This window comes from Micromys minutus, assembly GCF_963924665.1.
Source record: "Micromys minutus genome assembly, chromosome: 27".
NCBI lineage: Eukaryota > Metazoa > Chordata > Mammalia > Rodentia > Muridae > Micromys > Micromys minutus.
Window position 1 is genome coordinate 39,900,114 of NC_137962.1, and position 22,899 is coordinate 39,923,012.

Genomic DNA, 22,899 nt, shown 5'->3' on the forward strand with positions numbered 1-22,899 from the left:
AGATTTTTGCAGCCAAGACACCATGTACTTGGTCTATCGGTCCCCTGCCCTGTGCCTAACCTCACCCCTAACTGTGTAGCCCAGGCTGGCCTGGAAGTCAAGATCCTCTTGCCTCAGCCCCATGCATGCTGGAAGTATAGGTCTTCCGCACCATGTTCAGCCTGTCTGTCAGTCGGCTGTTCCTCTGTCTTGTGGTTTTGAAGCCTGAAGGTGATCTATGTAGCAGGCCCTTCACGGTGGCTTTGCCTGATCCTCTCTCTCACAGTGAGGTTTGCCGTGGGTTGTTGGCTGGGTCCTTCTGGGCACCCCATGCTTGGCGAGGTGGTGAACGTAGGTGTATTCTGAGCAATGTGCTCTCTTCTTTCAGAATGAATCATCTGTTGAGACAGGAGCAGACATGTTGGCTCTCTTCTCCTCCAGCTAATCTCTCTCATCCCGAATCTCAGTACTCATTGATTATTTCTGTGCAAAATAATCCACTGTGTGGACGGCCAAGCTTTGATTTTGTAACTCCACCACTGCTGCTGTAGTTAAAATTTAATCAACCAGTTAACTAGTGAATATCAGCACAGACTATTAATTAACAAAGATACTAATGCACAAAATATGGGTTATTAATTAATACAGATACTAAGTGGCATTAATACAGATTATTAGAGTCTCTATTCTTTGGGTTGTAATATGTCACGACTGCTAAGTTTATACTCAAACTAAGATTTGATTCATGGAAACATCTTCATGGCTTCTGCATCTTTTTGTCTTTAATAGATTTGGGGGCTGGAAATGTGAATCAGTTGGCGGAGTGCTTGCCTATCGTCCACGAAGCCCTGGATTCCATCTCTAGCACCGCATCAGGCAGGCGTGGCCCCTGACTGTAATCCCAGCATTCGGAAGGCAGAACCAGAGACTAAAAAGTCACATGCCAGCTAAATAGAGAGTCTGAGGACAGTGTTGCCCGGGCTGTGTGAGACCCCTAAAGAACAAACAAACACGCCAAAAGAAAGGGAAAGAGGATATTAAGTGAATTAATGCTTAATCTTTTTTAAAAGTATCATAAAATACACAAGGCATGAAGCTAAAGGACAGGAGTGTTTTAGAGCAATGCTCTGTGGCATCAAGTCAACTCTGACGTCATCCCCACCAAAACCATATTCCGCCATTACCACCATTGCTATTTCTGCCGAGATCCCCATCACAATCACCTCCACTACCCTTACACCCTCATACCCCTACATCCTCACACCCCCACACCCCTATACCCCATACCCACACCCCCACACCCAACACCCCCCATGCCCCCATACCCAACACCCCCACACCCTTATACCCCCATACCCACACCCCCACACCCAACATCCCCCATGCCCCCATACCCAACACCCCCACACCCCTATGCCCCCATACCCACACCCCCACACCTCACACTCCCACACCCCGTTAGCTATCCTTTCTCTCCACTCCGGCAGCGACCAGGCTCTTTGCATGGATAATGCAGTTTAAGCGCATGCCTGCGCAGGTTCACCACACTGCGGTCATTATCCCCGTTCGCTCTTAGTGAACAGTGCAAGAGTTAGGAGGGAGACTCACGTAGCTGGTCTCACATGTGGTTGCACACAGACCCCTGCACACACCCACGACTGTATGCATTCATGCACATACAAGCACATGTATGTGCACATCTCTCCTTCTCCTTCCCCTCAGAACCTGACACTCCCAACTCTGACCAGCATGGTGAGTTCATTCTCCCGCCACCTGTTTCCTCTCTCTAGCAAAGAAAATTCTGGTTCCTGCCTTGTTTTGTCTTTTTGTCTGAAGACACACAGTCCTGACAGCCACATACCACATCAAGTATTGGCAGGATGGGCTGGTGCTGGAGAACGGAATGCTCCTTCTCCTCGGACCTCATTGGAGGTCTCTATCTGAATTACAGCTGTGTCAGCTTGCTGCTTATAGTGCTGTGTTCTGTTCCCCTTATCGCTGTTGATTGATTGACCCGTTGATTGGTTGATTGATGATTTTTGTTTGGTTTGGTTTTGCATGTCAAATCTACAAGCAGCAGAATAGGAAAGTGCCTCCCCTAGCATCCCATCCATCCAGATGTTTCTGCACATCCCAGCTGGTGGTCAACCGGGTTCCCTTCTGAGTTATTCTGACATTTGACAGGAATAAGGTCCATGACTCTTACTTGGTTTTCTTGTACAGTGGGGACTGTAGTGCCCGTGGTCTTTGCCACTTTCTTTTTCTCACTTAACACTGTTTTAGACTTCATTTTGAAGTTTTGAGGCATTGTTTACCTCCTGTTCTTATCTCCCCTTTAAAAAGAGTTTGTTGTTGTTGTTATTATTATTATATATTATATTATATATTATATTTTATATTATTTATATATATTATAATATATATTATTATATAATATATTATTATATATTATATTATACAGTAGTAGTAGTAGTAATATTTGTGTGGGGGGGTCAAGCTTATGCAGCAAGTGTTTTTACATGATGAGCCATCTAACTGGCATCTTTTTGTCTGCCCATCTGTCTGTCTGTCTGTCTTGGGGTTAGAGAGACAGCTTAGTACTTAAGAGCACTCACTACTCTTCCAGAGGACCCTGGCTCACTTTCCAGCCCTAGCACCCTGGGACCCAACATCCCCTTCTGTCCTCCAAGGGGCTCCTGCACAGATATGGCATATACAGAAATTAAATTTTTAATATTAAAAGTATAAGTTAAACAAGGTCTTGCTATGCAGCTGACTCTGGCTTCAAACCGTCTTCCTGCCTCAGCTTTCTAAGTGCTGGGACTACAGTTTGCAACCAAGTCCACCATGCCCACTACACCTGCCACACACTAATACCAGCTAATAAGTTTATTGCCACTGAACTCAGGTTATTTTCTCCTTGTTGTCCTCTAATGTTTGACTGTCTACAGAATACTGATTTGCATTTGTTAACGTTATAGAGGACTGATTTATTGTTCAGGTAACTCTCATTCTTAGTATTCTGTGGTACTTCAAGTCATATTACCTGAAAAGAAAAGAAAAAAAAAATCTTTTCTTCTGTCTTTCAGATTTTAATTTTTGTTTGTCCTCAGCTGGCCTGAAATTCACCGTTCTTCTGCTCCAGCCCCTGGAAATGACAGGCATGTACCAAACTTGACCAGTAACTGGTTATTTTATTATCTATCTATCTATCTATCTATCTATCTATCTATCTATCTATCTATCAACAGGGTTACTGTGTGTGGCCCTGGCTGTTCTGGAACTTACTCAGTAGACCAGGCTGTTCTGGAATGCCTCTGCCTCCTGAGTTCTGGGATTAAAGGTGTGTGTCATCACTGCTGGCCAAAGGTCTTGATGCTTAAAATACTAAAGCTTCCTTTCCCTTGGACAGCTTGATCCCTTGGTGACTCCAGTCTCCCCTGTGCTCACTGGCTAAGCTGCTTTGAGCAGTTGCCAAGGCTCCCCTGTGCCTGGAAGGACTCTTGCCTCCATTTCTCAGAAGGAAGGTTGAGGCCCAGGAAGACAGCTCCTGGGCAAGGCCAACTTCACAGTGCCAGGCCCTAGGCTAATCTCTGGTCAGTGGGTGCTTTGAACCATGACCCTTAATGGCAATGGTCCAGTGAATTGGAACATTCTGATGCAGCTGGTTAGAGCGGGCTGGGAAAGGCTTCAGCGCGGTGGGGGTGCTCAGCAAATATTTGTCAAGTAGACAAAACTCTGGTCACTGCTGGTGTTGCAAGTTTCTTTCTTGCTTTCACAGAGTGGAGGTGGGGGGAGCATGCAGGCTGAGGTGGGTCCTGCAGTGGGCATTCAATTTTTCTGGGGGTTCAGCCTAACAGGAAGCAAGGCAGAGTGTGGAGGTGGTCCTGGCTCATAGGCAGGGCAGAGCTCAGGGGCGGGGGCCCTGGGTCATCGCTGGGAAACACCGGCTAAGCTCAGGTTTCCTCTGTATCTGTTTTGATTGTCACAGACTTTCCTAGGACAGAAAACCTTAGCTGGACCAGCCATTTTTGCTGAGCTGGAGTTTGGGCTGGGGTCCAGAGTCTCTGGTTGAAAACCCACCACTCCAGCCCTCCTAAGAGCTGTGTCAACACTGCCAAGGCACACGCGTGCTAGCGCACACGCTTCTGTTCTCTTGGTCTCTAAATCTGAAAAGCAGAAACAAAACACTGAAGGTAGGCTGCTCTTAAGAGACCCGGGCCCTGAGAGGCCCCGCCCCACCCCCCAGCACTGCAGGTTCATCTGCCCTTTGGCTCCTCCCAGGGTAGCTGTGCATGCTGAGGCAGATCTCTCCATCTTCCTTCGCTTCGTATACAGCAGATCAGTTGACAGTGCTCTTAACTCTCTGGAAATCAAGGAGCTCTTGAAGCAAGGACATCATCCTTGTATTCATTATTTTCTCTCTCCCAATGCCAGAGAAAACTTAACATGCCTAATGGTTGGGATTCTGTAAACCCCACCCCACAGTTACCTGGCAACAGCCAGGTATGCTCCGCCTCACTATAAAAGGGGCTGCTTGCCCCCTCCTCACTCTCTTGTTCTTTCTTACTCTCTTACCCCTTTGTCCCTCCTCTATCCACTCTCCCCTCCCCCATGTGCTCATGGCTGGCTCTACTTCTCTTCTCCTCTTCTCTCTCTCTGCCCCTACTACCCTCTTAACTTCCCTCCCCATCCCCTGAATAAACTCTATATTATACCCTCATGTGACTGGTCCCTCAGGGGGAAGGGACACCTCAACATGGATCTGCCAGAGGCATCACCCTTGCCCCCACACCTCACCACACCTCCAGAGACCATAGTCCTGCACTCTTTATCTTTTTCCTAACACTAACTACTAAAAACACCCTAAAAATAACACTGTGGGGACTGGCAAGATGGCTCAGTAGGAACAGGGGCTTGCAGCCAAGTTGGGTGACCTGAGTTCGGTCTCCAGGACTAGGAAGGTGAGCACTGAGTACCAAAAGTTGTCTTCTAATTTTACATGAACATTTCTGAGGACACACACAAACACACACACCACACACAGAGGGATGGTATGGAAATGTGAAAATACAAAATGAGTAAATAATAAATAAATAAAAAGTGGAAAACAACAACCCAAACACTAGCAGTGTTTGATGTGTCTAGCATCAGGCTGAAATGTCTCATCTCTGTAGATTATGTTTGTTTATCTCTCTTACTGCTTAAGGAAAGAGGCCAACTTAAAAGATACAGAAATCAAAGCCTGCGAGTCTCTGCTTCAGGTCAGTCATTGGCCAGGCAACCCCCACCCCACCCCTGTCAGGAGGGTAGGCATAAGGCTCTCCCAGAACAAACACCTCCAGAGAGCAAAAGAAAGGCTTGCCTGAACCCAGGAGGGAGGGAGCTCAGTCAGGAACTAGATGTGAAACTGGGGGACTTCGCATCAGCTAAGGGGCTGAGGGTGTCTCTGTCTATACTGTGCCTGACTGCTGTGGGGTAGTGTTTCCTCCTTGGAGTGACTTAGTCGGACATCAGCTGACATCCAGTGGGCAGTGCCCCAAACACTACTTAATGTCCCATGGATACAGGATGCTCTCAGAGCAGAGTTGTTCGGCTTGAAGCTGGTGGTGCAAGATTGAGAAGCCCTAGACCAAAGAGGAAGCATCCTCCCATGGCTCTGGCCTAGTCCCCTCTTCTGAAGAGGCCCTGGCTTCCCACTTTATAGAGTGGGGACAGGGACTTCCATCAGAGCTCTTGCTGGTAGCTAGAAACCCTGCTGTTGGCTCCTCCCTCTCCCGTGGATGTAGAAGGGAGCTCAGAGTAGGACCCGGCCTAGATCTGTGCTCTGCTGAAGTGCACCGTGGTTAGGTACCGTCTGGCTCCGGTTTATTCCCAGATTAAAAACAAGCAATGTCACTTCCAAGCTGTAGTAACAGCTGACATGCTATCTCGTGCCTCTGGGAGGGCATTCAGGGAAAAGATGGGGAGAAAGGTCGGTGGCTTGCTTTAGTAGTACAGGTATAAGGTCCTGGGTTCAATTCCCTGCACTCCTAGAATAAGACAAAAAAGTCAGGGAAGGGTGACCCAGGTGCTGATGGATCAAGGAGAACTTTCTAGTCTTCTGCCAGGATAAATACAGCCAGCAGTGCATGGAGCCTCTCTTCTAAGACAATAGGTAGCTGAATCTCTGGAGCAGAAAGACTCAAAGCCCCAAGTTCACCCATAGAATGCCAGGGATTAAAGTCAGGAGTCATGAGGTTTTGTGACGAACCTTCACCCTCTGTGTCATCCCACTGGCTCCATTAAAATATATATATATATTTTTAATTTCCCAGCATGAGTTCAGAGAAAAGCTTTGAGGGAAAGCTCCCAGAGTTTAAGGCCATATTCTCCTCCCAGGCCACTGGATTCAGCTCTTCCTCAGAAGACTGGCAAGGTTGGAACAGCCTCCCTTCTTTTCTCAGGCTGGACGCATCTTTCTCAGAAAGGATCTGTGTTGTTCGTCTGCATGTAGAAGGCTCCTTGTGGGGCCCAGATAAGTCACAGTTAACCTCACCTGATGTCATCCAGAGGCAGGGCTGAGGAGACAGCTCAGTCAGTACAGGGTTTGAGGAACATCCTCAGAGTGCATATAAACCCATGTGACACATGGCGGTGAGGTGCTGTCCGTTCTGTCCTGTGGAGATGGAACCAAATCCCTGGGGATGTGTGGCCAAGCCAGTCTAGCCTACTTGGTGAGTGACCAGTGAGAGGCCCCATCTCTAAAACAATGTGGATAGTGTTTGAGGAAGAACAGCAGAGGCTGTCCTCTGATCTCAACACCCGTGCCAATACATAAACCACATGTGTGCGCGTGCACTCAAATGAGATGAAAACAAAGAGCTCAGAAAGCCAGATGGAAACTCCAGGATTATAGGCAGCTGATAATTTGCCATGGTATCTGGGGACAAGTCTCTGAGGCCCCTGATTCACTCGAAGGCAACAATGTTTCTCCCAGGCTGGGAGACCTCCCCCCCCTCTAGCAACCCCTTGTCATTCCTTGTGCAGGAATCCCTGGCTCCTCATTACACCGAGACATTCTCACAACCACAAAGGTTTTGTGTTTGATGTTTTATTTCCCGACAATGAAACAAGCTAGATGGGCCCCAGCTTAGCACCTACATCGTGCAAGCTTGTTCTGCTGTCTGGCTTCCCTCCCTCCCCTGGGTACCCTCTTACTGCCTACAACCTTCTTGGCTACCACCACTGAGTGTCCATGAGCCACTGGAATCCCTGGTCTCTGGGATATCACCCTAAGCACCACCTGAGTTGTCTGAGAACTCTTGGCAAAGCAGGGCCAGGGGTCAGAGTGACCAGGCTGACACTACAATGGTCAGGTGTCACCTAAGCTGCACTGTGTCCTGCCTGTCTTCACTGGGTCTTCCCTCGGCCCTCAGAGATGACATGCTCCGGCTGGGCACGCATGTACCACTCCACCCAGGAGCCGTCATAGATGGGCACATCGGGTTTGCCACAGAGGAAGGCCCCCAGGGCCACGTGGCAGGCTGTGACACCGGAGCCGCATGTGGCTACCAAGGGCTTAGACAGGTCCACCTTCTTCTCCTGGAACAAGCACCGGATCTCCTCTGGGCTCTTCTCCAGACCTTCTTTGGTCATGAATTCAGTGAACGGGATATTGACTGAGCCAGGGATGTGGCCAGGTTCGATGCCTGCACAGAGGGGACACGTGGAAGGGTGGCATGAGTGATGTCTAGTGTCAGTGGTATTTGTGGTATCAAGTCTCCCACCACCGCAGAATGCCATATGTGGGTCCAATGGCTTATCTTCCAGCCACCAGAGCTAGGCACCGCCCCCACACAGACGGCTCAACCTCAAGCCAAGGAACACCCAAAGTCACTGCGCCCAGCTAATTGCTGGCTAGAGTTTGAACCCAAGAACTAGACTCTGCCAGAGCTCCACAACACCCTGGGCTTCCTGGCCATGAACCTTGAGGGGCGGCTGAGTAATACATGTGACCTCTGTCCAGTTAGGACTCGGGGCACTTGGAGGCCTAGAGATGGATGGCATAGAGGGCAGCCGGGCAGGCACTAATCAGATACGTTGCCAGTGTGTGAAAAAAATACCCTAGGGCTACAGTGTGAAAATAGTAAGATAAACAGCTGACATGGCTGAACACGTGTTGGGCAGGACAGTGCCTAGAGACCCTCAGCAGCATTTTCTCCTTTAATACCCCCCAAATTCTATGGGAAGGAAATGTCTGTCACCCCCACCCCAGAAGAATAAGGCACAAAGTCTAGCATGTGCTAGCTAGCTGTGAGTAGGGAAAGTTGTAACCACCCCAGAGTCTGCACTGCCATGAAGCAAGCCTCAGGTGCCTATGGAGGGTGGGGTCTTCTCCCAGGGTGAAGCCACCAGTCAGGGGTCCTGATAGTGGGACTGAGTGCAGGGCAGGCAGGAAGAACCCAGGAACCCCAGAGGGAAGCACAAAGCGTCATGGCGACCAAGGCTCAGACAATAGGAAGGTAGAGGGGCAGAAAAGCCTCAAGGTACCTGGAAGAAGGCTTTGGACTTCTGGTCACAGGGGAAATTAAACTTCATTCATAAAAGTCTCTATGCTGAGGGTGTGGCTCAGTTAGCAGAGTGCTTGCCTAATATGCACGAAGCCCTGGCTTTCACCCTCAGTGCCTCAGACACATATTTTCTGGGGGATCTCTGTCTGTAAGTCCGCCACTTGGCAAGTGAAGGAGAATCAGAAATTTAAAGTCACCCTAAGTGACACAGTGACAAAGTGAGTTTGAAGCCAATTGGGGCTACATGAGACTGTCCAAAAAAAAAAAAAAAAAAAAAACCCAAATAGCAGTCTGATTAGCGGGATGAAGACCCATCAAGGCCAGAGAAGTGTGGATTAAGGGGACTGTCACTTTACCCATGCTTGGAAGCAAGGGTCCATATGTTCAGGAGAATTGGTGTCTGGGCCCCCACAATACCAAACCACATGAAATGGTGTCCTGTCACGTAATCAACACGCACCCTCCTAACTGAACTCATCTTCAGATCCTCCCTAGGGCCTCTGCTTTTTGAGTTTTGAGACAGGATCTCTCACTCTCTAGTTCAGGCTGACTTGGGAATTACTATGTAGCCCAGGCTGGCCTCAAACTGGTGATCTACCTGTCTCAGCCTCCAAATGCTGGGATTACAGCCCTGTGGTGCCACACCCATCTCTAGATCTCTTAGGATGCTCATTACCTTTGTAAAATGCTATGCAGTTACACTGTGTCATTCAGGAATAATGACAGGGAAAGGAAGGGAAAATAAATGTTTTCTGAGGTTGCTTAAACACTGGAGTGTTGCATCTGCAGGTACTGAAGGTACTGAAGGCTGGCTCCTCTTAGCTCTTTGGAGGTTTGGCTCACTCCAGCATGGCTATAGGCCAGCCTGCTTTGTGGGATCCCTTCCCATATTACACAGGGCTTTGCCTGGAGAAGCCCAGGCCATTGGCAGCCGGCTCAGCCCTCACCTAGGGCACCAACTATTTTGAGCCAGCCATCCAATCTCTTAATATTACTCAGGCAGCAGTTGCAGGCGTCTGGTACCCCATCAACTCAGGAGCTGCAGGCTAGACATCATCAGGGCCAAGTTTGGTTCCTTCCTAAAGTTGGTGGGGGCTGCCTTCTGCTATTTTGTGGTGGCCGTACACATGCTCGGTATTACACTTAGTGGGCTGTCGTGCTCCGGGTACCCTGGATTCTCAAGGTCCTTCGGTAACCTCAGCCCAAAATTCCAAAAAGATGAGGTAGTATTGTGGTCTCCACTATAAGAAGGAAGGGAGAGGCACTCAGCAGCCAACCCTTCTCCCTTGCTCTGTATGAATGAAAGGCCAGCACAAGGCTAGACAGTGTCCCGGAGCACACACCAGCCTGTCCCCACATCCCCATCTGCCTGTTTTCCCCAGCGCGTTACCATCTCGGGGTTCCGGCTGGGTGCCTTGGAAACGGCCAGCTGCGCGGGCGTCCACTACCTGGAAGCGCCGGGACTCCAAGTTCTCTAGGATGTCCTCGTGGTTCTTGATGAAGGAGGGATTGAGCTGCGCACAGAACTCCGCAGGTTCGGAGTGGCTTTTGCCGGAGCTGACTGGCAGGTTCTGGCTCAGCCAGTGGCGGAAGCCGCCGTCCAGCAAAGACACAGAGTGGTGGCCGAAGGCACGGAACATCCACCAGACCCGCGGAGCGGAATAGAGTCCCTGGTCGCTGCCGTCATAGACCACGACGTGTGTGGCGGCGCTCACTCCCAAGCTGCCCGCGTAGTCGGCGAACTGCGTGGCGCTAGGCAGCATGTGGTCGTAAGGCGACGTGTGGTCGCTGCAACGATCGATGTCAAAGAAGGCGGCGCCCGGGATGTGGCGCTCCTCAAACTCGCGTCGCGCATCGCGGCCCAGCTTAGGTAGGTACCAGGACGCGTCCAGTAATTTCAGCGGCTGAGAGGCGCGCGGGGACTTCAGAGCCTCCGCCACCCACTGCGCAGACACGAGAGCTCGGAAAAGCTGCGGGGCAGCCATGGCCTAGGGGATGCTCGGATTGCGGGGCTGCAAGACAGAGAAGATACCAGAATGGAGAGACTGGCCTGTCTTCAGGGAGTGCGGCTAGGGCATTTGTGCTAATCGGCGGAGGCGGAGCCTGCGCACTGGCAGAGCAGAGTCCAGGAAAGCAGACAGGGCCCTGGTGAAGCCAGGCTCTGCCTTTATCACCCAGGGAGCCCCCTGCCAGGCTTTGAATAATGAGCACCTTTAAGTTATGTTATGACCGTGGGGAGAGGGTGGTGCGTGTTCCTCACTCTATTCCTTGCTCCACAAAGTAGGGTAGGGCCAGGGCCAGGCTCAATTAGCCCTTAGGTAAACCAAATAAGACCAAATTTTCAGCCCTTCTCTAAGATGCAGCCCAGCCTCATAGCCAATCAGATCCACCCATTCACTGAGCTGGTGTAGGAGTCCAACGGGAACAGTCGCCACAATTCACCCTTCGCCCAGTGCCATTTAATCCCTGTTTATTACAACACTTGACAGAGCAGCCTCTCCCCAGCTGAAGGAACACCCTTAGGAGGTTTGGTGCTGTCGCCTCCCCCCCCCCAACCCCCGCAAATCCACTTATGCTCCTTGATAAGCCTTCAACTACCCGAGTTGGGAGGCTGTGCCTCCTATAATACCAGAACTCAAGAGGCAGGAGGAACAGAGGTCAGGGCCAGCCTAGTCTACCTAGGAAATTCTAGACCAGCCTGGACTACTTAGCAAGACCGTCTCAAAACAAAATAAACAAAATTAATCAACGAATCAATCAATGAATCAAACAAAAAGCCAAAAGAACAGCAAGAGACCCAAACAAACAACAGAAGCCAAGGTACTAAGTGGAGGTACGCTAGGATCACTGGCCGAGGCCCTGTGTTGGGTGGGGTGGGGGGCACACATTAAGAACCCTTGACTTTGGTAGGACCCAGAGCAGCTTAAGCCAACAGTGTGAGTGAGGCATTCTGGAGTTTAGTGTGAACACTGAGGCCTCTCTCTCAGCCCGGAGAGAGAAGAGAGGAGAGAGAAGGCGGAGACATACTTCTGTAACCTAGGGGATAAGAATAAGGAGCAAGCCAGGCACTGGTGGCACACACCTTTTGTCCCAGCACCAGAACTATGTGAGTTTGAGGCTAGCCTGGTTTACAGAGAGAGTTCCAGGATAGCCTACACAGTGAAATGCTGCCTCAAAAACCAAACCAAAACAACAACAACAAAAAACAGTTAGACATGGACTCCTGCTAAGGACTGACACTAGTGTTTGTGATATAGTAGGTAGGATGTGAGAGTCGGGATGCACAGAGGGCAAGGTGACAGGTGGGACAATCCTTTCAGGACACAGGAGCCCCTTTACTGCCATCATTCTTGGGAAGTTTGCCTCCCCAGCTCTGGTTTAGGAGTCAGAGATCACAGATGACATGGTATAGGCCATTCATGTGGGCATGTGAGGGTTCCTGGGTCATGCGTTGTATACTCTGTGTGTGTGTGTTTGTATATGCAGGGGTAGAGTGGGGCATGAAACAATCTCAGATGTCAGATGGGACCTCAGGCATCAGCCATTTTAATTTTATATCATTTTTGAGATGGGGCGGGGGAGGGCTTCCCATGGCCTGGAACTCACCTTGGCTGGCTGGTCAAGAGCTCAGGGATCTACCTGTCTCTCCTTCCCCAGTGCTGGGATTACAGGCATACAGCATTGCCTTGTGTTGTTTAAGAAGACTCTGGGGATCCAACTCAGGGTGATGTGCTGTCAAGGCGACCATTTAATCAAAGGAACCATCTTCTCAGCACAACCCCTCCCTCCAGAATATCACTCTCTATCCAGGAACTGGAAACCATCCCTTTCCTGTTCAGCTCCCACAGTAGGGGGGTTACAAGCCTATACCACCATGCCTGACTCCAAAACCCACCTACCAGTTACCCTATAAACAGCTTCTTTGAACGATCATTTTGGGGAAGTTGGACGCAAACCTGTTATTTCTTCCTTTTCTCTCCTAATGGATCTTGAACCCACAGTTGTCCTGTCTTAGACTTCCAGGGGGTGGGATTTCAGAGGTCTGAGGTCACTACCCTCCCAGCTTGATTGACAGTTATCATGAAGAACCCTGGAGAGCAGAAGAGGATCAGAGAGGCTAGGCTATGGGTGCCCACGAGGGGCAGAAATGAGAAAGCAACTAGGTTTCTTTGTGCTTGGAGGGACAGGATCCCAGGGGAGACTGGCTCTCTGGAGGTCCATCCAGGACATATAGAATAGCCCCAGGCCATCCTAAGCTAGTATGAGCTTATATGCCCCACCCATGCAGGGGGCGGGCAAGCACCGAAGAGCATCTCTCCACCTGGACTCTCCTGGTCCATTCTCTTTTCTACTGTCACACTCAAGGCTCAGAGTATGCTAGGGAAATGCTAAGCAGTGTTTGAATTTTTGCAACATGCCATGACAGTATTTCAGGGCAGAATCGATGTTCAAAAAACAGGGAGGGGAGTCCAAGAGAAAAACCTTCCAGGGGAACAGAATAGACTAGAGAGGTGGTGTACAGCCGGTTTGCAAGAGCCATGCTCTTATTCCCAGATATATTGCTTATTGGCATTTATAATAAATTTACAATGAAGTGGTAAAAACTGAAGGCCAAGACTATTAATCTTCATCACTATCACCACCACCATCATCATAAGGCATCAAGGACAGACAGGTAAACCGAGGCAGCTCCCACCACTTTGGGCTTCAGATGAGAAATTAGTCCCTTCTCCACTACGTGCCCTGACACCTCGTGGCTGTACTAGTTTCTCCTGTTGGGAGAAGTTTCAGCTCAATTCCTCAGGGTCGTTAAGACACTCGGCAAAGAGGGCCTGATACACGTTACTTCCAGTGCGTTCTGCTACTTTCTCCTCATGGGGCACGCTGGGTCTCCTCACCACAGCCCCTCTGAATTGCTTTGTTTATTCTCTCGGGCCCTCCTATTTTCCCAGGAGGCATCAGGTCATTCCAAACCTCACCCAGCCACTACTACCCACCTGTCTCTTACCCCACCTCAACCCATTGGCGGTCAAAAGCAGCCGTGGACTTCCGACCCCCCCCACGTAAGGCAAATTAGGGGCGCCCTGGAAACTCTTCTCATAGACTGCATCCCCTCCTCCACTCCCTCGTGGTACCACGCCATGCACCTCGGAGAAGGCACCCTCTCACATAGAAAAGCAAATAGGATGCTTTGGGCAGCAAATACCAGGGTTTCGCGTTCCCCGCTTCCCGGTTCCGCCATGTCACCCCCTCCCCGCGCCCTCAGAGGTCCCCCTCCTTCCGCCACCAACCTGCGGCCAGCCGAAGGGAGGAGACTTGGGCACGTCCCACTGCCGGGGCCACTCGGAGCCGTTGCACTTTCCATTCCCCGGACTAAGGGGACGCACGCGCCATGAAGCTGGGTTGCGCACTGCCTCAGGGTCACCTCGGGCCTCCAGTAGCCCCTTTTGAATATGAAAAGTATTATACCGGAAGGGGAAAACAGGATTCCCTTGCGAAGCCGCAGAAGCTGTTCAGATTCCCGACTGTGTACGAGAGAGGTGCCTCTCTTCACCCCTATGAGAGGCGGTACAATGGTGCGGGCCACTTGGGAACCCTCCCGGCTCCTGGTTTGAACCCGCCAGCTTCTCCGGAGCGCAAGGGCGAGTGCCAACGCAGCTACTGGGGCGATTGAGTGCAGCGAGCCTCCCAGGATGGGGCCTCTTACAGGGTCCTAGTGGCGAAAGCAGGGCAGGGTGCCTAGAGACCTTTCACCGGAATTGGGCATTCTAGAAGCCAGAGAACTCAGGCTGCAGGAAACGAAAGCAGAAGGCTGGCGAGTAGTCAGTGCGCCCTGGACAGGCGAAGGAAAGAAGGAAGGAGAAGATGGCCCTGGCCCAAGGGTCATCTTCTCCTTCTAGGACTTGTGTTTGTTTTTCCCATTCTTGCAGTTTCCTGAGCCAGCCCCTCCCACCAGCTGCTGCTATAGGAATGTTGCGAAGCTCTTGGCCACGCCCACCTGCCCTCCTAGGCACCAGAAAGGGAAGGCGCCGGTGCAGTGGGAGGGGTAGAGCAGGCTTTCCCTAGGGAATGTGCCAGCCTTTCTCACTGTGAGTCTGGCTCTGAGTGTGGTTAGCATTGCACGCTGGGAAACTGTAGTGGGGACAACAGCCCCTCCTCCTGGGCCCCGCCCACCGCACTCAGTTCTCACAGGCCTGTCTCTTTCCTGGTTCCCACCCGCGCCAGGTGACACGCAGAGCTGACACTATGGTTCATCAAGTGCTCTACCGGGCGCTGGTCTCCACTAAGTGGCTGGCGGAATCCATCCGGTCCGGCAAGCTGGGACCCAACCTTCGGGTGTTGGACGCGTCATGGTACTCACCGGGGACCCGCCAGGCACGCAAAGAGTACCAGGATCGGCACGTGCCTGGCGCATCCTTCTTTGATATAGAGGAATGCCGGGACACAACTTCGCCTTATGAGATGATGCTGCCCAGTGAGGCCCACTTTGGAGACTACGTGGGCAACCTGGGCATAAGCAACGACACACACGTAGTGGTGTACGATGGAGACGACCTGGGCAGCTTCTATGCACCCAGAGTGTGGTGGATGTTTCGTGTGTTTGGCCACCGTACGGTGTCAGTGCTCAATGGTGGCTTCCGGAACTGGCTGAAGGAGGGCCACCCGGTGACATCTGAACCCTCGCGGCCAGAGCCAGCCGTTTTCAAAGCCACCCTGAACCGCTCCCTGCTCAAGACTTATGAGCAGGTCCTGGAGAACCTCCAGTCTAAAAGGTTCCAGCTGGTGGATTCTCGGGCCCAAGGACGGTACTTGGGCACACAACCGGAGCCTGATGCAGTAGGTAGGTGTCCCTGTGCCCCCTGGGAGGATTGTACAACAACAACAACAACAAAAAAAAAATGGGGAATCAAAGCAGCTGGGACCCTCAGTCCCTCCAGGTAGAATTGTCTTTACATCTGTAAAATGGGAGGGACAACTAACTCTAAAGGCTTTTGCATCGCACACGAGGGCCCTGTGTGCCCCATAGGTGGGTGCTAAGAAGCGACCCCCATTAAGTGATTGGTGGCCTGTCCATTCATGGTCTACTTCCAGGCACTAGCTCTGCCCCATGCAGTAGATGTACCAAAGGATGTTCTGCCTGCACAGAGGTCTACAGATATCTTCATGCCCTCTAGAGCCCAGGGACGCTTTCAAACACCAACACGGTTCTTCCCTGAGCTCTTCTGGGATCCTGATTAGCGTCTGCCAAAGGTGCCTCGGTTCATAACCTCAACAAGTAGCTGCAGCCTGTCCCTGGAGCTGTTAGAGCAGCTGTCAGCTTGTACCAGAGATATTGATAGGGGCGGCATTCCTAACTCAGACAAGACACTAGGATATTGTTACTTGGTCAGTTAAGTGGCAGAATCTGGATTTGAACCCCGTACCATTTTGTTTTAAACCGGGGTTCTAAATCCAAATCCAAACCCATTCAATCCCGCCACCACTTCCTAGGGTTCAGGGGAGCCTCCTGTGCCAGGCATTCCCAGAAAATTGGACCTTGGGTCCCCTTTTGTATGTGTGGGGAAGCTTGAAGGAGTCTGTATAGCTTAGGAGTGAGGAAAAATCTCAGGAGATGAAATGCTGCCTTGTAGAAGCAGGCACCTGACCAGAGGCAATCCCAAGTCTTGCACAGGACTGGTGGTCCACCTCACACCTCTCTCTTCCTCTTTTTAACCAGTAAGTGCCCCACCTTACAGGATGTAACTCTAGGATACCATTTTGCCTAACTTGTTGCAAAATGTTTCTTCCTTTCTGTCCGCAACATTGTTTTTACACGAAATTATCATCCCACGAGACAGAGGGGGGCCTCCACACACAGGCAGGAGCAGATCAAGGCCACAAGGCCACATACGGAGTTGGCAGAGGTTGGCACTGCTCCAGTCTCTCTTTCTCTCCAGGCCTTTGATTTCCCCCGCCTGCTTGGCTCTGGGAAGGTCAGGAGAGAAAGATGCATGCCCGTTAGGCACTTTCCAGAGACTCTGGACATGGAATGCCTGCAGTCCCTCCTGGTCTTGGCTCAAAGCCTCTTTTCTTCTTGGAACTTAAACTGGGGTGAGGGGGTAAGGGGGAGGGAGAGTCAAGCGGACCGATGAGCTTTCTCAGCAGACTGGAAAGCAAACCAAGAAATGAGAGATAACGGGGCCCAGACATAGCGTCCCATCATTTTACAGATGAGGAAAACTGGGGCTTGGAGAGGCGACACAGGCTGCCTGAGTGCTAAAGTCCTTCTCTTCTCTGTGACTCTTTCTGCATTTCCTGATTGCCCTGGAGTGTCAGCGAGCCTGTCCAGCTCAGCCACTTCTATGTGGAGGGTTCAGCCCAACCACTTGCTTGACTTTGCGTTTCCTGGTTGTTCATAAACAAATGGAGGTCCCCAGCCCTGTCACACACAGCACATGGCTTTTGCTCCAGAGGCTCTTTGAAGGAGAAGGCACCTGAGCAAAGTCCAGGGCCAAATAGACAGGGAGGGGATGGGCTACTTGCCCCATTCTGTAAGAGGATTTGCTGGACACAAATACACACCACGAAGGTCATGGTCTGCTCTGTGGGATGGATTCAGGGAGGTTCTTGTGGGTTCAGCAGTCCAGATATAAAGCATGGGGTATGGGGAGGCCTTGACGAAGTGTTCCTGAAGGTACTGCCTATGGCAGGAATGAAAAATCAGGTTTTCGGAGACCCCGTGGCTACTTCTTGCCTTCTGGGGGCAATCGCCTGTCCCTCAGGCCTTCATGTGCCTTCCAGAGCCCTAAGTAAGCATGCAGAATAAAAGAATATTCAGGTGCAGCTGTGTGTAACCAGTGGAAGGAACACTAGCAAACAAAGACAGAGGTAACTATATAAGTCAGACTCGGCACCCAGAGTAAGTAGGAAGAATCATAGAGAGGAGAGGAACCTTAGAATTCAGGGGTCTCTAGGGGCTTTGCCAGTCTCCCTTCTCCAAGCCTCAGTTTTCTCGTCTATAAAATGGGAATTCTATAAAATTTGGACCTGGTGTCACTAGTTTCTCAGTTGTTGAGTCTTGATACCTGTGACCCCTGCTATCCCACCTAGGGATGGGTGAGGATGAGGAGGGAGGGAAGGTCCACGCTGAGTACTTTTATTTGCAGACCCCTGGATGCAATCACTTTTGGAATCTTGCGTGGTCTTGTGGAGGGTCTGGCCTCATTCTACTCAGGGCTGCAGGCCCCAAAGTGAGGCTTGCCTAAGGCTGCTGTGGAGGGTGGAGCGAGCCGGAGCAAACATGAGGACTGAGGGAGGAGAGGTCACCACTCACATTGTCGCTTTGTGAGAGCAAGGAACCCCTCTGCCTATGGCCCTGCCTCCTGGGCCACAGCCAGGTTCCTTCTGGATTGGATTCCCTATCATTGCTATGAAATCTAGAACGGTCCAAATAGGTTTATCTGGCGTCCAACAGCCATGACCATCTGTGGCCTAAGGGATCTTAGCATGCCTACTGACTTGAATGAGCCTCCTCAGCCAAAACTGGAACACAAATTCCTAGGCTTCTAAGCCATTGAGGAACACAATTAGTCATCCCAGCAGTACTTTGCCTCAGCCTTATTTTCCTGGGGAGCTCAGAGTGACTAAAAGAACACAAGGTTTGGAGTCTGATTTCATTTAGAATGCCTCTGTTATGGGTCCCTGGGGGGAACTTACCAGATCTTTCTTAGCCTGTAACCCCCATTAGAGCTAAGAGTAAAGTCTCTTTAGGTCTGTGAGGAACGAGGGAGATAGAGTTCTCTAGAGAACCCACTTTTGGAGTGCTGGCTGCAGAGGGAAGAAGTATGGTAGGAAGCCTGCTTCTAGCTGCCAGCCCTTCCTCTGGTTGGCAGTGTTCCAGAGTTCTCTGGCATGGGCCCATGGGTTCCCTGGCTCTCCCTCTGCACAAAGGCGGTGGCTTCTGTTAGTGTAAAGGTGTCTCAGTGAGAAAACTGCTTGCCTTGTGTATCAGTCAGGGTTCTCTGGAGTCACAGAAATTATGGGTAGTCTCTATATAGCAAGGGCATTTGTTGGTGACTTACAGTCTGGAGTCCAACTCCACAACGATGGTCAGTAGCAGCTGTGAATGGGAGTCCAAGGATCTAGCAGTTGCTCAGTCCCACAATGTAGGCAGGAAGAGGAGAGTCATCCTTCTTCCAATGTCTTTATGTAGGTCTCCAGCAGAAGGTGTGTCCCAAATTAAAGCATGCACCAACACGCCTGGATTTGGGACTTGCATTGTCCCAGATAACCTAGAACTCAGAGATCTCCTTGCCTTAGTCTCCAGGGATTCATAGCCACTATGCCTCAGGATCTCCATGACAAGATCCAGGTCAGACACTTGTATCTCCAGCCTCAAGGTCAGGATCACAGGTGAGCCTTCCAGTTCTGGATGGTATTCATTCCAGATATAGTAAAGGTGACAACCAGGAACGGCCACTACATCTTGTGACCATGAGGACCCGAATTAGTTCCTCTGAATCAACTTAGTGACTGATGTTCAGGACCCCAGCACTGGGGTGGCAGAGACAGGCAGGTCTCTGGGTCTCACTGCAGCCAGCATTACTAAAACAGCAAGTTCCAGGGACATGGGCCATCGAAGAACATCAGTCTAGGTGGTCCTCTGACATTCAAGGGCACATCTATATGGGTGTGTTCCTTAACCCCCCTCCCACACACCAACAGACAAATATATGGGCCCTGGGCCTTCCTACCTCCTCGGGCTGTGACCAAGGCTTCCAGCATCCCTAGTTCCATCCCTGTTGTTAAAAGTCAAATCTCTACTCAGACAAGGCCTCCTTCTATAGACTCAAGGCAACAACGAAGTTGGTGTGTCGCCGATAAGAGGAAAACAGCAGTTAGAGGCTCCGTGCAAGTGATCTGCAGGAAACTGCTGTACCCTGACAGTTAATATTATAGGCCAGCTGCTCCTAACTGAGGGTTACACATAGCTGTTTCAGGTCACAGCAGGAAGACGTGTCTAGATGTCACTGTCTTTTGCAAGAAGGGACATGTGCTCGGTCAGAGTACTCTTTGTGCTAGTGATTCTAGAATGTTCTTTGGGATGAGGGGGTTGTCACCTTACTGCACTGATCCAACAAGTATCCACTGTAAGTCCCTCCCTCCCCTTCCTACTGTGCCCACCATGCTGTTTCTGTCTTGCCCTGTGGTCCAAGTTTAATGGGTTGGTGGGATTTGGAGAACCTGAAGAGACAGAGACAGTTCTGGCATGGGCTTCACTCTCAGTGCTGACTGTGGAGAGGTGCAGGTGCCCAAGGAAGAGAGAAGTGGCTAAGTGTGCAGGAGCTGATAAAACATGAGTCCTTTGGGTGCCAGGCACGACCCATCTTTGCTGTTTTCTCTTTTATTGGCTTGATGTTTTTCAAATGAGGTCTCATTCAATAGCCTGGACTAACCTGTAACTCACTAAATAGACCAGGCTGGCCTCAAACTATGGATTCTCCTGCCTCGGCCTCCAGCATATAGGGGCTGTGAGTTACCTCCTACACAGACTTTTCCAAAGCCTTACTGGGTGTGTTCTAGAAAGGACCCTAGCCTGCCTCACCTCTGCTATGCTCATACTTAACCTTCAGAGGTGTGTGGAGGGGCCACAGCATGGGGACAGGCGTCATTCAGATTCAACATTGTCATTTGTCCTCACCCAGGAGCATTCGCTCTCCACAGGGAAACTGAGGGGCAGAGGTGGCCGAAAATCAGTGTAGCAAAGTGGCTGAGATGGGATTTGAACAGGTATCTGATATGAGACTCCCCTCCTGTTTTCACAACTGCGTGCCTCACAGGAACACCAAGACTGGGTTCTTTGTGTTGTTAGCTGAGCCATTTCCTGTGAGCACACCTCAGCATTTTCGCTTGTAAAACACATTCACAAGGAGAGCTTATTTAATGACTCAGGAAGCTAAGCCAGCTTCGGTTCTCTTGCAAACAGCTGCCCAGAGTAGCCCACAGAGTTCCTCTCTGCCAAGTCCCCGGCCGGAGCAAAACGAATAGCTTCTATGTGAATTCATCTCCCCCGCTTTCCCCGGTAATCCGGGGACACAGGGGTGTACTACTGAGCCCACTTCACCGGTGAGAAAAACTGGGGTATCAAGCGCAGAGGTAATACCCAGAGGTTAGGGGGCAAACTAGGAGGGTCTGCAATGCATGCAGATGTCCTCTCAAGAAATGACTGAGAACATCCTTCCATCAAGACAGATGTGAGACAGAGGCTCCAGGCTTGGGTCTTATAGTTTGAGTGTTGACAACAAGAAGAACAGGCAAGAAATTGAGTTGCCAAGAGAGCAAAGACGTTACTTTTATGGGTCCCTAGGTCCTCGAGTCCCCACCCCCATGCCTCCCCTAATCCGTGTTCTCTACTACTGCCCAGGACTGGACTCGGGCCACATCCGTGGCTCAGTCAACATGCCCTTCATGAACTTCCTGACAGAAGACGGCTTCGAGAAGAGCCCAGAGGAGCTGCGCGCCATATTTCAGGACAGGAAGGTGGACCTCTCGCAGCCAATCATTGCCACATGCCGCAAAGGGGTCACTGCCTGCCACATCGCCCTGGCTGCCTACCTCTGTGGCAAACCCGATGTGGCTGTTTACGATGGCTCCTGGTCAGAGTGGTTCCGCAGGGCACCCCCGGAAACCCGTGTGTCCCAGGGGAAGAGTGGGAAGGCCTGAGTGAGTGCAGCCTCCTCTTCTGCCCACCAAGTCCAGCCAGTTCCCTTCCGTGAGGCTGGTGTGACCTGCTCTGGGTTCACCTCTTAGGCAATAGAGGTGGATAGGATTTTAGAATTGTTCTTGGTGCCTCTCTCCTTCTACACTGGAATAAAGTGCCTTTTCTCAGTAGTGTGTCTGCCCCCTTGCCCTGGGTTCCATACTGGCCCCCTACCTTCGTCAGCCTTGAAAGCCACCCAGACGACAACATTGTCATACATGGTCCTTGACAAGGCACCTGGCTGGCTGCCCTCTCCTGTATTATGTGGGAGATTTTCCCTAAAATAAACACACACACACACACACACACACACACACCTATTTACCCCAGAAAGGGAACTCACACCAAAGCAACAATGGTTAAGAGACAGAATTTGAACTATGTTTCAGAATTGAAACATTTCCTCCAGATCTGCTTTTTTTTGGGGGGGGGGAGGGGGTGGCGTGTCTCAACCCCACGTCCAATTTGTTGAATCAAGAAGTTTTTATTGGAGTTACTCAGGGGGGCAGCATGGGTGAGGGGTCACTTAGAAACAATAACTCAGAAGCAGGGAGCATCCCCACCAATGGGGGACAATTCACAGGAGCTGCATCCCTGAAGCTCCACACAGCTTCCAGACAACTCCACAAGGTAAGACAGTCTGCAGCTCTGCTGGTCCCAGGGCCCTCCAGCGGCACTTCTGATTCCTTGTTACACTGCTGTGGAGGGGGCTCAGGAATCTTTCACATTTTTTGTAATTTCAGACAGGTGACCTCTATTTACCTCTTGAGTCCCCCCTCTCCCAAACACTCCTAGAGAAAATGTTTCCGTTTTGAAACATTGTTTCAATTCTGTCACCTAACACTAGTCAAGGATGCTCTGCCGTAGAGGATGCTGAGGGTACCTGAGAGGACATGGGAAGAAGAATGAGGAAGACAGAGGCAGATGAAGTGGAGGCTAGCCCAGTCCTGAGTCTTCGGCTGGATATCTGCCCCATGCCCAGTGAGTCTGAGGGGAAGAGAGAAAGTAGCCTTCCAAAGGCTGCCTGCCCACACAACTACTCAGAAATGGCAAACGGGAGGAGGCCTTGGTCTTGATTTGTTGGCTCTGAATACACACTCTGGGGATGATGGAGGGTGGGGGAGCTCCATGGAGAGGGTCGGCAAGCCTGGCAGTAGCAGGAGGAAGCCATGAAAAGGCAGACGGGTCATTGCTGATGCATTCTGAGTTTTCCAAAAACAAGCTTTGAGGCTGCGGGATGAAATCCAGTCCCGTCTTCTGGAGATGCTGGGTCTCTCCTGTCCAGCCTTTCAGAACGAATGGAGGATCTGGAGGGCTAAGACCATGTTACAGAGGAAGCCCAACACAGTGCCAGGGCAAAAGGGGATCATGAGCTGCAGGGGAGGGGTTCCGAGGCTGCAGGCCAGGCATCATCTCTGTTGCCCTTCCCCTCCTCACGCCCGTCTACCTCCCTCTTGGAACCTGGACGGACCGAAGCATCCTTGGGCCTGAAGGAAAAGTAGCCCTCACCGGGTTCTCCTTCCTCAGCAAAATCTCAAAGCACCTGTCCCAAGTCTGGGAGCCGGACAGAATGAAGTCCTGCAGCAGGCCCTGAAGGCGTCTGGGGAAAGGAGGTGGCTCAGAAGGAAG

General features: G+C 51.0%; 2 protein-coding genes across 6 annotated transcripts; one reads left to right on the plus strand and one right to left on the minus strand.

Moving 5' to 3' along the window:
• Positions 1–7,084: 7,084 nt before the first annotated feature.
• On the minus strand, positions 7,085–14,271 carry MPST (mercaptopyruvate sulfurtransferase). 5 transcript variants are annotated; one of them, XM_080939699.1, is made up of 5 exons: positions 13,679–13,802; positions 12,488–12,621; positions 12,138–12,263; positions 9,922–10,543; positions 7,085–7,670 (listed from the first exon to the last, which is right to left on the minus strand). In XM_080939699.1, the coding sequence occupies exons 4-5, from the start codon at positions 10,514–10,516 to the stop codon at positions 7,372–7,374; spliced, it is 894 nt and encodes a 297-aa protein (XP_080795825.1). In that variant the 5' UTR covers positions 10,517–10,543; positions 12,138–12,263; positions 12,488–12,621; positions 13,679–13,802; the 3' UTR covers positions 7,085–7,371. The 5 variants fall into 5 exon arrangements, with proteins under 5 accessions (XP_080795825.1, XP_080795824.1, XP_080795823.1 ...); XM_080939698.1 differs by lacking the exons at positions 12,138–12,263; positions 13,679–13,802 and adding an exon at positions 13,823–14,270; XM_080939697.1 differs by lacking the exon at positions 12,138–12,263.
• Positions 14,272–14,638: 367 nt separating this feature from the next.
• TST (thiosulfate sulfurtransferase) lies at positions 14,639–21,401 on the plus strand. The gene is made up of 2 exons (XM_080938839.1): positions 14,639–15,372; positions 20,935–21,401. The coding sequence occupies exons 1-2, from the start codon at positions 14,778–14,780 to the stop codon at positions 21,231–21,233; spliced, it is 894 nt and encodes a 297-aa protein (XP_080794965.1). The 5' UTR covers positions 14,639–14,777; the 3' UTR covers positions 21,234–21,401.
• The last annotated feature ends 1,498 nt before the right edge of the window (positions 21,402–22,899 follow it).